Source organism: Lynx canadensis, chromosome A1 (assembly GCF_007474595.2).
Source record: "Lynx canadensis isolate LIC74 chromosome A1, mLynCan4.pri.v2, whole genome shotgun sequence".
Taxonomy (NCBI): domain Eukaryota; kingdom Metazoa; phylum Chordata; class Mammalia; order Carnivora; family Felidae; genus Lynx; species Lynx canadensis.
This window is the reverse complement of record NC_044303.2, coordinates 179,413,014-179,428,069: the sequence shown is the minus strand read 5'-3', so window position 1 is coordinate 179,428,069 and position 15,056 is coordinate 179,413,014. Positions and strand designations below refer to the sequence as shown.

At 43.2% G+C, this 15,056-nt stretch overlaps 1 protein-coding gene across 1 annotated transcript in view; it reads left to right on the top strand.

The window, feature by feature from the left end:
• DOCK2 (dedicator of cytokinesis 2) overlaps positions 1-15,056 on the top strand; it is a 417,962-nt gene that overhangs the window by 336,505 nt on the left and 66,401 nt on the right. The window contains 2 exon segments of the mRNA XM_030327773.1: positions 10,406-10,506; positions 10,597-10,655. Coding sequence (XP_030183633.1) covers positions 10,406-10,506; positions 10,597-10,655 — 160 coding nt within the window.

Sequence of the window (15,056 nt, the reverse complement as noted above, 5' to 3'; positions counted from 1 at the left end):
GAACCAGGCCCTTGATTGAAGCTGAGGGTTTACAACCAGGCCCTTGATTAAATAGTCATTAACTGAGCAGCACATGCAAATGTGACTGTATAATGTATCTTATGCTAAAGAGGAGATTTGTGTTCATCCATTGTCAGAGTGGGTACCACCTTTTAGAAATGTATCACATTCTTGTAGTTTTCTATTCACCGGAGCCTAGAAAAGCAGCCACTCACACTGAAAAATAAAGCTCACAAAGCTCACAGTACATTTCATGATTCCTTCAGAAGTCACTTTTTGGGTTCAGACAATCCCTGGGGCCTCTGTGAGATGTGAGGGTCTCAAAACACATCCCTGGGGCAAGCAGAGTGCCACATCTGCTCAAGGCGTAGGCAAGAAGAGACAATTCCTCAAAGCCTTGGGGAAAAGTCCAGATTGCTACCTCTGGCTGGAGATGTGAGAGAGAAGGTCCCTGAAAGGGGATCCCTCCTCTGGGGAAACCCCTGACCCCCAGGATCTCTTGCAGTGCAAGTTTAGCAAGTAGCCGGTGAGCTGAGGCAATGGTATTTTCTGTCTGCTCATCTAAGGTGTTCATTTCTTAGCTGGGCTTTGGCCTATGACTAGATGTGCAGCTTCAGACAAAGCCTGGGCTGTCTCCATGCCTCAGTTGGCTCATCTGTAAAAAGTTCATAATACCTACTCTTTCTGTTTCATAGGGTTTTTGCAGAATTGGAATGTGTCAGGGGGCTTGCTGGGAGAATTCACTGTAAGGTTTCACCAGTCTCCATTCAAATGCTTTCTCCCCTGACTGAGCCCCTTTGAGGGTTCCCCGCTGATCCCATGGTTTTTATGTATTACCACTTAGCCTGTTGTAGTCTCTTCATAGCACTAAATGTTATTTGATATTATCTTTCTTATTTGTCTACATGCACATTTTTTTTCTCTTTACTCCAGTAAAGTGTAAGTTTCATGAGTGTAAAGACCTTATACTCACAGACTCTATGCTCTGTGCCCAATGCATAGTAGGCCGCCTTGGGGAGATGATGCCTGGGTGGAGGGCTACGAGGTCCACTCTGTTGGAAAGCATTATCCTATAAGTATTTAATAAACATTATCTTTGAATAAGATTCTCTCCCACTACCTTGCATTCAAATTAGGCAACTGAGCTATTATGATAATGATGATAAAAAGAGTAGCTGCCATTTTCTGATGGCTTACATGTGCAGATCTCATGGGAAGCATTCTATGGGCATTATCTTTCTCAACCCTTACCACTACACTACAAGTTAGTTACTCTTACTAGTACTTTTTCTGCTGGAAGGATGTGGGAACTGAGACTCAGAGGTGATAAGCAGATAGCCTGAAGTGTCACAGCATGTCAGCGAGGAGTTGGGCCCAAAGCACAGCAGTGGCTGACATCACAGCTGCAGATCACCACAGTCATGTGCTAGATAGGGAGTCACCCCCGCACTGGGTTCATGGAGAGGTTCTGGCTGAGAGTTATAAATCTCTGACATGGAAACAAAACATGTCACTTTGGCTGTTTTGAATCAGGAGAAGTGTTTGATTCCCTTCCAAATGTGAACCAGATGCCTGCAGGCTTCAGGTACGAGTGTGTTCCAGGAAGCTAATAAGGTCATTGCTTTTTTGGAGGGGCAGCTTGGAGTAACATACCTAGAGGCCAGCAGTGAGGCAGTGTTTAGGCCATAGAACTGCCAGCTAGTCCGTCCATCTCTTTCCGTGGGTGGTGGCAATGACAGCCTCAGACCTGGTTTCCCCGACTCTGGCTCTCCTCCATGGCCTTAGGGGATACTTTCCAAGAGAAGTGCAGCTCCTGTCCCTCATGCCATTATTTTAGGTTTTATCCTGTTTTCCTGAAAAAGAATCTGCATCTGAGAGATGCCCAGAGAAGTGGGGATTTCATACATAGAAGGTTTGAGCTTATGAGCTGTGTGACTTTAGGCAAATTACTTCACTCCTCTGTGCCTCAGTCTCTTCAATATCAATTAAAATACTAATAATAGCTGCCTCATTGGATTTTTGAGGGGATTAAGTGAACTAATTCATGTAAAGCACTTAGAACACTACCAGGAACATGGTAGCAATTTAATAAAATGTTAGCTTATTATAATAATGGTCATCATTTTGACGTGATGGTCCTAAAATATGTCAAATCTAGGAACTCAGTGTCAGTCCTTGGTAAACAGGATAGTGGGAAGGCATCTTTCCAGTCCTACACATTGCCTGGGGCTGTCATACCCACAGAGTTTCATAAAACAGAAAAATGGCCAACATTACAGAATGAAATAAGTCTCTTTTCCTAATGAGACTTCCATAGATATTTGTTAAAAAGTATTCAAGAACAGGATCATTTTTCAACCTTATCTTTGTTCTCCTACCTTCTCCTCACCCCGTGCGAGAATGGATTTGTTCTCTGTACCCTGCCTGGAACATGCCTTGTTTCCTTCTTATGGTTTCATTAATTATGCATTTAATATCAGCAGGAACAGCATCCATCACTAAGCGCTGCTGGCCTTGGCAGCCACTGTCCAGAGGAGGGGTAGGTGCAATGAGATTATCTCTAATATCTTTTCTGGAACTGCGGTTTTATGATACAAAGGGCAAAAAGCAAGAAGCTCTGTGGGTGCCACTCTGTGGGTGACAAGACCTGGGAATTATAGAAATTATGTTTTCTGCCTGAGGCTAAAATAATTTGCATTCCCAAGCCCTGTTCAGGAGGCTGGGCCTTGGCATTTACATGCATTTGAATGGTCAGGGAAGACCAAGGGAGGATTTCAAGTTCAACTCAGCAAGGAATTCTGTTTAAGAGCAATTCTCATGGGTCCAGGACTACTGCAACACATTATGAGGAACTCTGCTCTGCTCTGCTCTCAGGGATCTTAGAGTCATATAGTAGGCTGTAAATCCATCTTCTAGCATCCAAGCTTTTGAAGATGACTAACTTTTTTTTTTAGTTTATATATTTATTTTTGAGAGAGAGGGAGAGAGAGAAAATGTGCAAGAGAGGCAGAGAGAGAGGGAGAGAAAGAATCCCAAGCAGCCTTCACCACCAGCACAGAGCCCAATGTGGGGCTCAGTCCCACAAATCGTGAGACCATGGCCTGAAGTCAAGAGTTGGATGCTTAACTGACTGAGCCACACAGGTGCCCCAAAGATGACTAACTTTTATTAAGCATCTACTTAGGGCATTTTCATCCTCACCGTAACCCTGTTAGGTTGGGATATACCCAGTTTACTGGTGAATATACTGAGCTTCAGAGAAGTGGTTGACTTTTCTGTTAAAGGTCATCTAGCCGCTAAGCAGGAGCTGCTGGAGTTCAATTCCAGTCCTGTGTGCAAGTCCCAGGCCCTTCCCACTCTTCTGCACTGTCTCTTAAAAACAGAGTGCCTTTCAAATCTAGGAGACAGCTCTATTTAGCTTCAGAAACACTGTCTGCCCTAGTTAGCTCTTGCTGGAATCTGGGATAGAGAGCTCTACAATGATTGGCTGTGGGATTAGATTCTCCATATTGGGTACTCTGATTGGCCAGGAATCCGTGGCTACACTTCAGATGTGCTCTTTGGCCCTAGGAAGATTGTTTCTCTCTTAGGCAGCTGTCTGATTACTACTAAGAACATTCTCTCTACTTGGGAAACTGTAATTGGCTCTGCATTTGGTAATTCCAGCCTTGGCCTTGAGGCATTTCTGGATCAGCTTCTGGGCACCAGATCACCTTGGGATCATTTTTGAACCTGTACTGTAGACCCTATGAAATGAAAAGGATACTTCCAGTCATTAGTGAAGGACTAAAAGCAGGCTTGGTCTTTATAAAGGCAATGTAACTAGTAATGGCCAAAAAAAAAAAAAAAAAAAAAAGTGTGAGAGAGTATACACACACATGGAGAGCACCCATTGAAGGCTTCAAGAGGCCCACTGTACCCCCCCCCCCAGAGTACTTCCCACCCAGGGAAGATCCTGGTGGGACAACTTCCCCACACCAAAAGATGGTCGCATGCTTGGGGATAGCTTCTTTGGCCATACCTGCTTCAGCTTGAGGACTCTAGACTACCTCTGACATGATGTCCCTAACCTGAATCCATGATTGGAGGCTTTTACTCCCAAAATCACTCCCAAATTCCCAAATTAACAAGAATGCACAGGGAGTGCTGGGCTCATTAATGAACTTGCTCAACAAATATTTCCTGAGCATGTGCTGGGTTAGACACAACACTGGATATTGGATATTCAACAGTGAATAAAAAGAGGGGGTTCTTGCCTGCAGGATGCTCACATCCATTAGAAGAGACAGGAAATAAATAAGTTCAACTTAAAACATGTCAAAAATCCTGTGAGCAGGGTGTAATGAAGGTGAATGGGTGGATCTGCTTTAGACAGGGCACATTGGGAAGGCTTCCCCAGGAAGTGATATTTGGAAGGCAGCTATGCTCACCATTATATGACCAATGCCCACTTAGGAAGTGATTTTTGAACTGGGATTGCAAGATGAAGTAGGAGTTTTCTAGGCAGTGATTTCCTCATTTGGCCCTTATAATTACCTCCCTTTACATACTATTAGCTTCATCTTTCCGGATGAGGAAACTGAGCCTCAGAGAGGTAGGGCAACTTGCCCATGAAAATGGAGCTGATAACTGGAGTGGAACCCTGGAAGGCAACCTTACAGTGTCTATTAAAACAAACAACAAAGACAACAAACAACAAAATCTATGTAGACCTTGTCTCTTAACAGTTCCAGATCTCAGAATGTTTACTACATTATAGTCTCTCATGCATAAAGATGTATAAACAAAATGTTGATTACAGCACTGCTGCTAAAGAAAAAAAAGTTGGAGTTAATCTGAATGCCTATAAACAGGTAATTGGTTAAAATTAAAGTATATACTTATAGAAGAATACCATACAGCAATAAAAGAGACAGAAGTAGATCTGTACAGGCTAATGTGGAAACATAGGCAAGAAATATTGATGAGAGAAAAAAGCAAGATACAGCAGACTACTTTTTTTTTTTTTTTTTTAATTTTTTTTTTTTTCAACGTTTTTTATTTTTGGGACAGAGAGAGACAGAGCATGAACGGGGGAGGGGCAGAGAGAGAGGGAGACACAGAATCGGAAACAGGCTCCAGGCTCCGAGCCATCAGCCCCGAGCCCGACGCGGGGCTCGAACTCCCGGACCGCGAGATCGTGACCTGGCTGAAGTCGGACGCTTAACCGACTGCGCCACCCAGGCGCCCCCAGACTACTTTTTTTTTAAAAAAAAATGTCTATACATGTTTGTTTATACATAAAAAGATTTTTAGGATATCCAGGAAAGTGTTAAAAAATTTTTCTTCTGAGGAATTAGACTAGGGTCCAAGTAGTATGGAAAATTACTTTTTATCATTTAATCTTTTATACCATTTTTTTTGCCATGTGTATATTACACTTATAATTTTTTGAGAGTTAATTGAAAGTAACTAAATTCTAGTTATACGCGCTAGCAGTATGACTTTGGGTGGTCATTTATGTGGATCTCACTGTTTACTTACATCTGTGAAATAAGGGAGTTCAACCAGATGACCCTTAAATTTATTCTAGTTGTAACTTTCTATTGTCCTATTATTTCAAAATATTAAATTTCCGATCAGAAGCCACCTCAACTCTTCCCCCAGGGAAGAAAGATCCATATGTTTGACTAAAGCCTCTGTGGCTTGCCTGAGCCAGCTGAGCTGGGTACTTAATAGACATGCCACCAGGCAGTTTGGAGCAGGGAGGAAAGAAAAATCTAGAACCTTTTGAAACAATGGGAGAATTTTTCTAACAATATGGTGATCAATAAATAAATATTTTCTAGCACCCAGCTACATTTAAGCCATTGTGCTGAATATGGCATTAGGGCTACACATAAGTAGAAGACAAGATCCTTGGTGCTTGTGGAGCTTACATTTGGAAAGACAGGACAGACAAATAATCTATGACTAGCACCATGGACAATGCCACCACTCCATTTACTGAGCACCTGACATGTGCCAAGCCTGTGGTGGATGATTTCATGTGCATATTATTTTATTTTATTTTATTTTATTTTATTTTATTTTATTTTATTTTATTTTATTTTATTTTATTTTATTTCACTTTACTCATTATGAAATTTATTGTCAAATTGGTTTCCGTACAACACCCAGTGTTCATCCCAACAGGTGCCCTCCTCAATACCCATCACCTACCCTCCCACCCTCCCACCCCCCATCAACCCTCAGTTTATTCTCAGTTTTTAAGAGTTTCTTATGGTTTGGCTCCCTCCCTCTCTAACCTTTTTTTTCCCCTTCCCCTCCCGCATGGTCTTCTGTTCAGTTTCTCAGGATCCACATAAGAGTGAAAACATATGGTATCTGTCTTTCTCTGTATGACTTATTTCACTTAGCATAACACTCTCCAGTTCCATCCATGTTGCTACCAAAGGCCATATTTCATTCTTTCTCATTGCCAAATAGTATTCCATTGTTTATATAAACCACAATTTCTTTATCCACTCATCAGTTGATACCTAGCACTTAACAACAATCCATTCTGGTAGTTACCATTATTTTCTTCCATTTTACAGGTAAGGAAAATGAGGTTCAGAAGTCAAATAAGTAGCTAAAGGCAACCCAGCTAGTAAGAGATAGAACTGGTATTCACATCGTAGTCCATGAGACACTGATGCTTGTATTTTCTTCACTACCACTGGATGATATTGTCATGGAATGTGAGTGGAGCACAAGGGTAGGTGTAGAACAGTAGACCCAAATCTGTGGTTGCACATACTAAGAGCTACTCAAATTTGGAAGGGTTGAGCAGACCCGATGTGCCATCTGAGAAGGCTTTGTGAAAGAAGTGGGTCTTGAACGGGGCTTTGATGAAAGAATAGAACTTAGGTGCAATAGGTGAGCCAAGCCAAGGAGGCCAAGATGCTCATGTTGTGTCTATGGAGTCTGAGCAGATCAGCCCCCTTGGAATAGGCACTTTATTGAGGGAGAAAACACTGGAAATTGAATGAGGCCTGAAAAGCCATGTTATTGCATTTTGTCCTGGTTCTTTAGGAGCAAAGTCAAGGAAGGTCCAGAGCAGAGGCATTAGGAGCACCCAGAAATGTCTGCTTTGGCCACTGCTCACCTCTCAGGTTATTGCATAGAGCCACTCACCATGACAGACTTCCCTCAGTTCCAAAATTGGTTCCACATAGCTCTCTGGGCAAAAATGGGCTGGGCCTGTGGATGAGATACTTAGGGGCACATTTCTGATCTACTAAGAAAAAAGAGGCATAGGATCTATGATCTCATAACCCACAAAGATCTTCAAGGAGGGAAGACAAAGGAAAATCAGGTTCACTTCTAAGCATGTACCCCACAGAATTGAAAACATACATCCACGCAAACACTTGTATGTAGAAATTCATAGATACATTATTCGTAATAGCCAAAATGTGGCAACCACACAAATGTCAGTCAATGGATGAATGGGTAAGTAAAATGTGGTATATCCATATGATAAATTAGTATTCAGCAGTAAAAATAAGTGAAGTACTGATACATGTGACAGCACAGATGAACCTTGAAAAACATTATGCTTAGTGAAAGAAGCCAGACATGAAAGGTTACATATTTTATTATCCCCTTTCTATGAAATGTCAGATTGAGCAAATCCACAGGGACAGAAAGTAGATTAGTGATTTCCAGGGGCTAAGGGGGAGACAAGAATGGGGAATGACTGCTAATAGTGGGGATGGTTGTATTACCTTTTGTGAATATCCTGAAAACTATTGAATTCTATACTCTAAAAAGTGAATGTTATGATATATGGATTATATATAACAGGAATGGGGTGGCAGAGAAAACATTTTTGAAGGACTAAGTCAGGACAGAGGCTAGCAAGAGCTCTAGATTTGACGTGTCTGTGTGTTCCAGATGTGTTGAGGGGACACTTCTGGAATGGTTTTTGAAAGTAATAGCAATTCAACTTACTTTGTCCTATCTTTGTTCTTATTGTGCCCTAATTATTCTTATGGAAATTTCCTGAAATCAGGAATTTATCACCTTCAAAATAACATTTTCCATGCCCTTTGACCGGGTTTTCTGTTTCCTTGGATTGTTGTTCCATCTGATCTTAAATGAGGGGAGGTATTAGCTGTGCTTAGGCAGGCCAAAGCAACACATTTTCAGAACCTGCAAGTCATGGGGGCACCAGGAGGAAGGACAGCCAGAGTGGCCGGGAAAACTGACCTGTATAGTGTGTTTGGATAAGCAGTGTTACTACGGAAACAGGAGAGCTTGAGATGTGATTCTTATGGGAAGTCTTTGAAGGATGTTGAGGAAGGGAGTGATAGAACCCACCTTGGTTTTTTGTTTTTTTTTTTTGAACCCACCTTGTTTTAAGAAGATCCTCTGGTCTCTGTGTGGAGAGTTGACTTGATGGACTCCACAAGCCAGTAGTTTTCTTCTTTGTACTCCAGGAGCGGCTTGGTCTTTCGGACCCTGGGAGATAAATTTCAAAAAAGAAAAACTTTTTCTGCCCACAGAATGCGAGCCCCACGGGGGTAGGGACTGCTGTCTGTGTATGTGCACTCCCTATGCCCACATGACGACAATGCCTAGCATGTAGAAGGTGTTCAATAAAAAAATGTATTAATGCATCTTCAGGCAAAGACTGACCATGGTGTGTAGAAAGAGTCCTCAACTTTGATCAGAAGGCCTGAGTTCAAATTCCAGATCTACTGTATATATAACAAACTGAGTGACTTTTGGAAAAATGCCTAACCCCTCCAAGCCTCATTATCTTCATCTGTAAAATGGGACTAATGATAGCTACCAGGTTTTAAGAGACGAAAGGAGGGATGTATGGGAAAGTGCCTGGCCCATGGTAAAAATGAAATACTTGTTTTCTTCTTTCTGAAACTGGAAGCATAAGCCCATTTGAAAGCAACACTCTGGGCAGCAGTAATGATGTTATCAAGTAAAGCTGCCTTTTACTTAGTCTTGGCCATCTGAAACCTCCAATGAATATCTTTGAATTAAGGATGAAAGTCTCAATGGTGAGTGATTTCTCTAGCTAGTGTTACCCTTCTTCTTGCTAGTCAGTGTTGAGAGGGGGCTGAAAGTGGATAAGTTTGTGCAGCAAAGTTCCCCCCACCATCTGCTCCTTATAGGGGCTTGTCATCTTATAATAATAGCCCTGAGCACTCAAGGAGCCAGGTTGTACTATTTCCTCTGCTACCAAAGGAATCAATATATATAGCCAGTGCTTTTGAGCCCTTACAGAGATCCATGCCCTTTAAAAACATCATCTCATGTAACCTTTACTACTAGGTCTCTGCAATGGGTACAGGGGGTACCCCTTTTGCAGATGGGTTCACTAAGGCTCCATTACTCAGGTTCTGTAGATTGTATCAATATCGTTATCACTGCAGCCAATATTTTGGAGCACTTGCCATGTGCAGAATGCTTTGCTGGTTCTATTTTAACAAAAGCCAGTGGAGTGGTGTCTTGTATTAGCCCTAGTGTTTAGCACCAACTGATCATGTAAGTATTATAATTACAACGAGCCTACCTATAAACCAGGCCCTCAGAGGTTCTTGAACTCAAATGAACATCAGAATTACCCAGAGTGCTTATGAACACACAGATTTCAGAGTCTGATTCAGTAGGTCTAGGGTAGAGCCAGAGAATTTGCATTTCTTTTTTTTTTTAATGTTTATTTATTTTTTGAGAGAGAGAGAGAGGGAGAGGGAGAGTGGATAGAGAGATGGGGGGACAGAGAATCCCAGACAGGCCCTGCATTGTCAACACAGAGACCAATGCGGGGCTCAAACCCATGAACAGTGAGATCATGCCCTGAGCCAAAATCAAGAGCCTGACTGAGCCATCCGAGCGCCCCAGATAATTTGCATTTCTAACAAGTTCCCAGGTGATGCTGTTGCTAGTGGTCTGGGGCCATACCTTAAAACCATTGACCTAAGGGGAAGGAGGAGGCAAAATATTCTAAGACAGAATGGGTTTCAGGCTGGTCCTCTGAGCTATCAGGTGGATTAGGGAGGACTTCTAGAAATACATATCCCTCATCAACCTCTAATTCTACCAGGGCACTCAGCTTGGGCAAGTTGTTTGTCTTTCAAAACACAAAATGAAGCAATTTTTCAAAAGCAGCCCTAAAACCCTCCCCTGTCACCAGACTGGGGACCTGGTCAGTGCCTAGAGAAATCCATCCATTGTCCTTGCTTTGGCCAGGATGTTAATTTCAGAGTCCATGCCAGTTAGAAAATTGCAGTGCACAGAATTAAACTGGTTCTGCCACTATCTTCTGCCATTTTCATAAATTGTTCACATTACCCAGCATTTAATATGCTTTCCCACTTCAGACCCTCTCCATGACTGTTCTCTACTCCTTCATTTACAGCTGTGGAACAACTATTTTCATCTGGCGGTGGCTTTTATCACTCAGGATTCTCTGCAGCTGGAGCAGTTCTCGCACGCCAAATACAACAAAATCCTGAATAAGTAGGTTGAATATTTGGATCTCCTTGAAGTGGGGGCTTCATGGAAATCTCTGAGATGGAGACTGAAGCAGACATTTGTTGTTTCTCATAGGTATGGGGACATGAGACGGCTAATTGGCTTCTCCATCCGTGATATGTGGTACAAGCTTGGTGAGTAGGCCCATGCATCCAGACAGACACATCTGCACACGCCAAGCTCCTTCTAGAAGACCATCTGTTAGAGGGCCACAGGGGTTTCAGTGGTGGGAGCTTGAAATAACAGTTTATCACTGTGTGCATCCTGGGTCCTTAATAAGCGCCTGATGAGAGAGAGTGCCCATCCCCGTGTCCTGCCCCCAAACAGCCGCAGATCTTGCTTGATGCCCCTGAGGGCTTAAGAAGTCAAATTGGAATTTACAAAAAGGAGGAAGGGCAGGACTGCTGAGGGAACTCATGTTCTCACACATCACATGCATGCTTCCTGCTGACTGGTGTGCCCTTCCACCTCCAGTTTCTTAAGTGATGTTGTGATGTACAAAAGACCCTCCAACCCCACGGAGGAGAATTGGCTCTGTGGAAGATGAGGGTCTTTTGTGACATGATTTGAGCCGGAGGGTGACCCCAGAAGCCACCCCTGTCCCAGTGAGCTACAGGACTCATGTGTGAACTGTGTGGTACCCGTGGATGGAAGGAAGTGGAGATGGAATCAGGGAGACATTTATTGAGAGTCTGAGTCAGCCCTGTGCTAAGGAGATCTTATTTAATCTTCAGTCACCTTCTGCAAGATGGAAAAATGCCCCCTCCTTTTATTGATCAGGAAACTCAGAGAGGGAAGTAACTTGCTTGAGATCAAACAGCTGCAAGGCCCAGAGCTTGGTTTTGATCCCACAAGGACAGGGGCCACACACCTTGCCTCAGGCCTGAATCCTGCTCCATAAATATAAGTGTTGAAAGGATGAATGGATAGGTGGATAGATTAATGAGTAGTTACAAGTAATGAACTATTTTCATCTCCAATTTTCCTGTGCCCTTCTTGACTCTCTGCTGCTAATCTACTCTGCCCTGGGCTTGGATGTAGCCATCTTCAGAGGAGACACAGGGACTGTGCCTAGTTTTCGGATTCAACCTAAATTACCTCTCCTGACATTGCTTCTTGCTTCCCTAGGGGTTTTAATGTCTTTCAGTTCCCTTCGGGTTTCCTGGACAGCAGTTTCTTGCCCTTTCCATCAAGGTCCATTCACTGCAGGGGAAGCACAATGGATAGACCATCAGTCTGGGTTCTGTGGTCTCTGGCAGCATCAGACTTGGGTTAAGAGCACACACTGGTACCAGAAGGGCTATGAATTGCTTTACAAAATCAAAGGGTGGCTTGGACAACCAGGCCCAGAACAGACTGCCACATACCTGCCTTGGGCCTTGCCCTGTCATTTACAAGCTGTGAGGTCCAAAGCAAGGGGACTGAGTGACACTGGGTAGAATCTGGGGAAATAGCACCTTCTCCCAGGGCACTTATGAGTTTCATAAGAGTAAAAACTGAGAGAGTAAAGCCATGGAGGCCATACCCATGGTCAGAATTTTTATCATCATTTTCATCCTTGCCCCATCAGCACAGAACCTAATTTTCCTGTTATGCCTCTTTAATCATTAGCACCAGGCCTATAGGGCAGGGCCCAGGCAGGTAATGTAAAAGAGTGAAGGGACTGGGATATGTTAAACCCACAGACATCCATAACACAGGGTCCTGTCAACATTTGGAGTTGAATAATTCTTTGTTGTATGGATGCCCTGTGCACTGCAAGATATTTAATAGCATCCCCGACCTCTACTCACTAGATGCCAACAGCATCCTCCCTACTCCCTAGTTGTGACAATCAAAAAAGTCTGTAGACATTGCCAAATGTCCGTGGGGAGGGGGAAAGGGATGTGCAAAACCACCCCTATTTGAAAACCACTGCTGTAAAGGAATACTATCTCTGCCCTATTTTTCTAGAAAAGCATGCCTTTATCAGTCTTTTATATCTCCACTTTGGAAACAGACAGGGATATAAGAAATATTTTATGTGTCATTGACCATTATTCTTCAATAGGAAAAAAAAAAAAAAAAGGATAGTGCAAGTGCAAGGCTACCTAATAGTCAGCACATGGCCTCAGGGTCAGGAATATGGGAGGAAGTAGCTGGCCTGGAACGAAGTCAAGCAAACATACCCCCAGCGGAAGGGGCAGCTGCCGTTCTGATCTGATTCATTGCCATCCTGTTAGAAAGCAAGGCCAATGATGTCCCCATCTTCCAGTTTTTCAAAAGAAGCCAGGAAACAAATTTTTTAAATGCATTTTCCAATTTCTAAATATTGATGACAACTAATCAGAAGTTTTAAAAACATTGCATATGCCCAGTGAAACATGAGTGGCCCGGCTTCGGTTTGCGTTTGACCTTGCACTCTTTGCTTCACAACGGCAGAGACGAGGTAAAGCCACGGTGGGCTTCCTTTCCCACACCAACACCCCAGCCGTTGCCAGAACTGCAAAACCAGGATCTGCGCTTTGTTTGTCTCTAGCTCTTCCACACAGGCTGCTCTTTCCTGAATGTCCTTCATTGCCGTTGTTTTGCACACAGAAGATTTTATTTAGATATAGATTATGTTTTGGCAGACGTTCCTGCACTCCCAATTATGCTGATGAATGGAAAGATGTTACCAAATATTCCACCTGCTTAGAATTCCACAGAACATCAGAGCTGGGAGGGCCCTTTAGAGATCATATTGTCCAGAATTTTTCTAACGTTTATTTTTAGCTGAGGGCCAATAAAAAAAAAAAGAATCTCCTGCTCAATTCATAAGTTGGTTGAAAGCCAAGCTGTTCTAACTAAAGTGGGGTGGTGGGCCCAGAGCCCATTATAATGGGCCACACCTGAGCTCCCATGTGGACCCCTGAAGATTTTCTGGGGAAAGATCCTGAAGCACTTCAGAGAAGGGTGTGAAGTTATGGGTCTAATCCAACCCACCACTTTACCTGTGAGGAAACTGAGGCACAGAGAGGTGAAGAGGTATGTACAAAGTCAGATCGTGGATTAAGAAGCAGATTCAGGACAAGGACCCTGGCCTGAGTGTCTGTCCTGAAGTATTGCAGACTCCTTGCTATTTGCAAATACAAATGATGAATTACTGCAATTAAAAGATATACTTGTGGGGTGCCTGGGTGGCTCAGTCGGTTAAGCATCCGACTTCGGCTCAGGTCATGATCTCACGGTTCATGAGTTCAAGCCCCATGTTGGGCTCTGTGCTGACAGCTCAGAGCTGGGAACCTGCTTCGGATTCTGTGTCTTCTTCTCTCTCCGCCCCTCCCCTGCTGGCACTCTCTCTCTCTTCTCTCTCAACTCAAAAATAAATAAACATTTAAAAAAAAAGATATACTTATTAGGGTTTGGGGTTGCAAGAAAGAGAAACTGACTGTGCCTGCCTTAATCAAAGAAGGTACTTACCAGAAGGGCAAGGAGAACCAGGCTGTGAAGGACAGGGTCAGAGCCACTTTAGGATCCAGGGGAGGTGGCACAACTTTGCCTTTAGTATTTTCCATTCAGGCATCACCCTGTTTAAAGATCCAGTCCCCAGAGGATGTCATTCTATTGGCCTTCCTTGGATGACCTCTCCCTTGATGGTCCCACCAAGTCTCTGTCCATTGAAGGGGGTATATTTTCCCAAAGTAAGATGTTTATGGAGTTTTTTTTTTTTTTGGGGGGGGGGGGTGGTGGTCAAAGTCACTGATGTCCACTGAATAAAACAAGAAGTGAAGGATCTCTTGCGAAGATGGTCACCCTCCTCACCTCTTGGCCTGGGCTTCCATAAAGAGGAAAGTACATCAGCCTGAAGGGATTTTCCTGTTTCTTATTAGTTACATAGCTGCCTTCCTCATCAGCTGTCTTCCTTCAGGCATAAGTGAACAGAAAGAGGAGGCAGAGTGAATGGATGGTTTCCCATCCCCACCCCGCCTTGTGTTCTACTAGATGCTGGCATTAGCATGCATTCTCCTAGTATGCTAATGAGGTTAACCTGATAATCCAAACCAGGACTAAGAACTGTATACACTAGACACCAATGTAGTAGATAACGATAGGTTTTAAAGTACAATTTATGGAATATCCAAGACCAAGTGAAACTTAGAAGCTGTCTGTGGCAGACACAGCTGAGAACCCACACAATACCATTCTTCCCTTCTTCCTGGTTAACTGAACCCTAGGTGTTTTTTTTTTTTTTTTTTTCATGATCACAATTTGCTCAGTTAACAACATCCTACTGCAGGTGATGGCCATATGACGCATCTCTGTCCAAAGAGAGTCAACAGAAACAAACTTGTTGGGGTTTCAGGAAATCCTTTTTGTCCAATTTAAAACAAAAAAGGGAAGGGGACAAATTCAATGAGCACAACACATTTTTTGCCCATAGACCTTCCCCTTCTTCCTTTCTGGAAAACAAGATGCTTGGATGTACAGTATCCAGTTTGAAGCTATGAAGACAAAAGTCCTATGCTAAGGATGCGGGAGCAGCTCAGGACTGACCATCTTTTGACTTCTTGTTA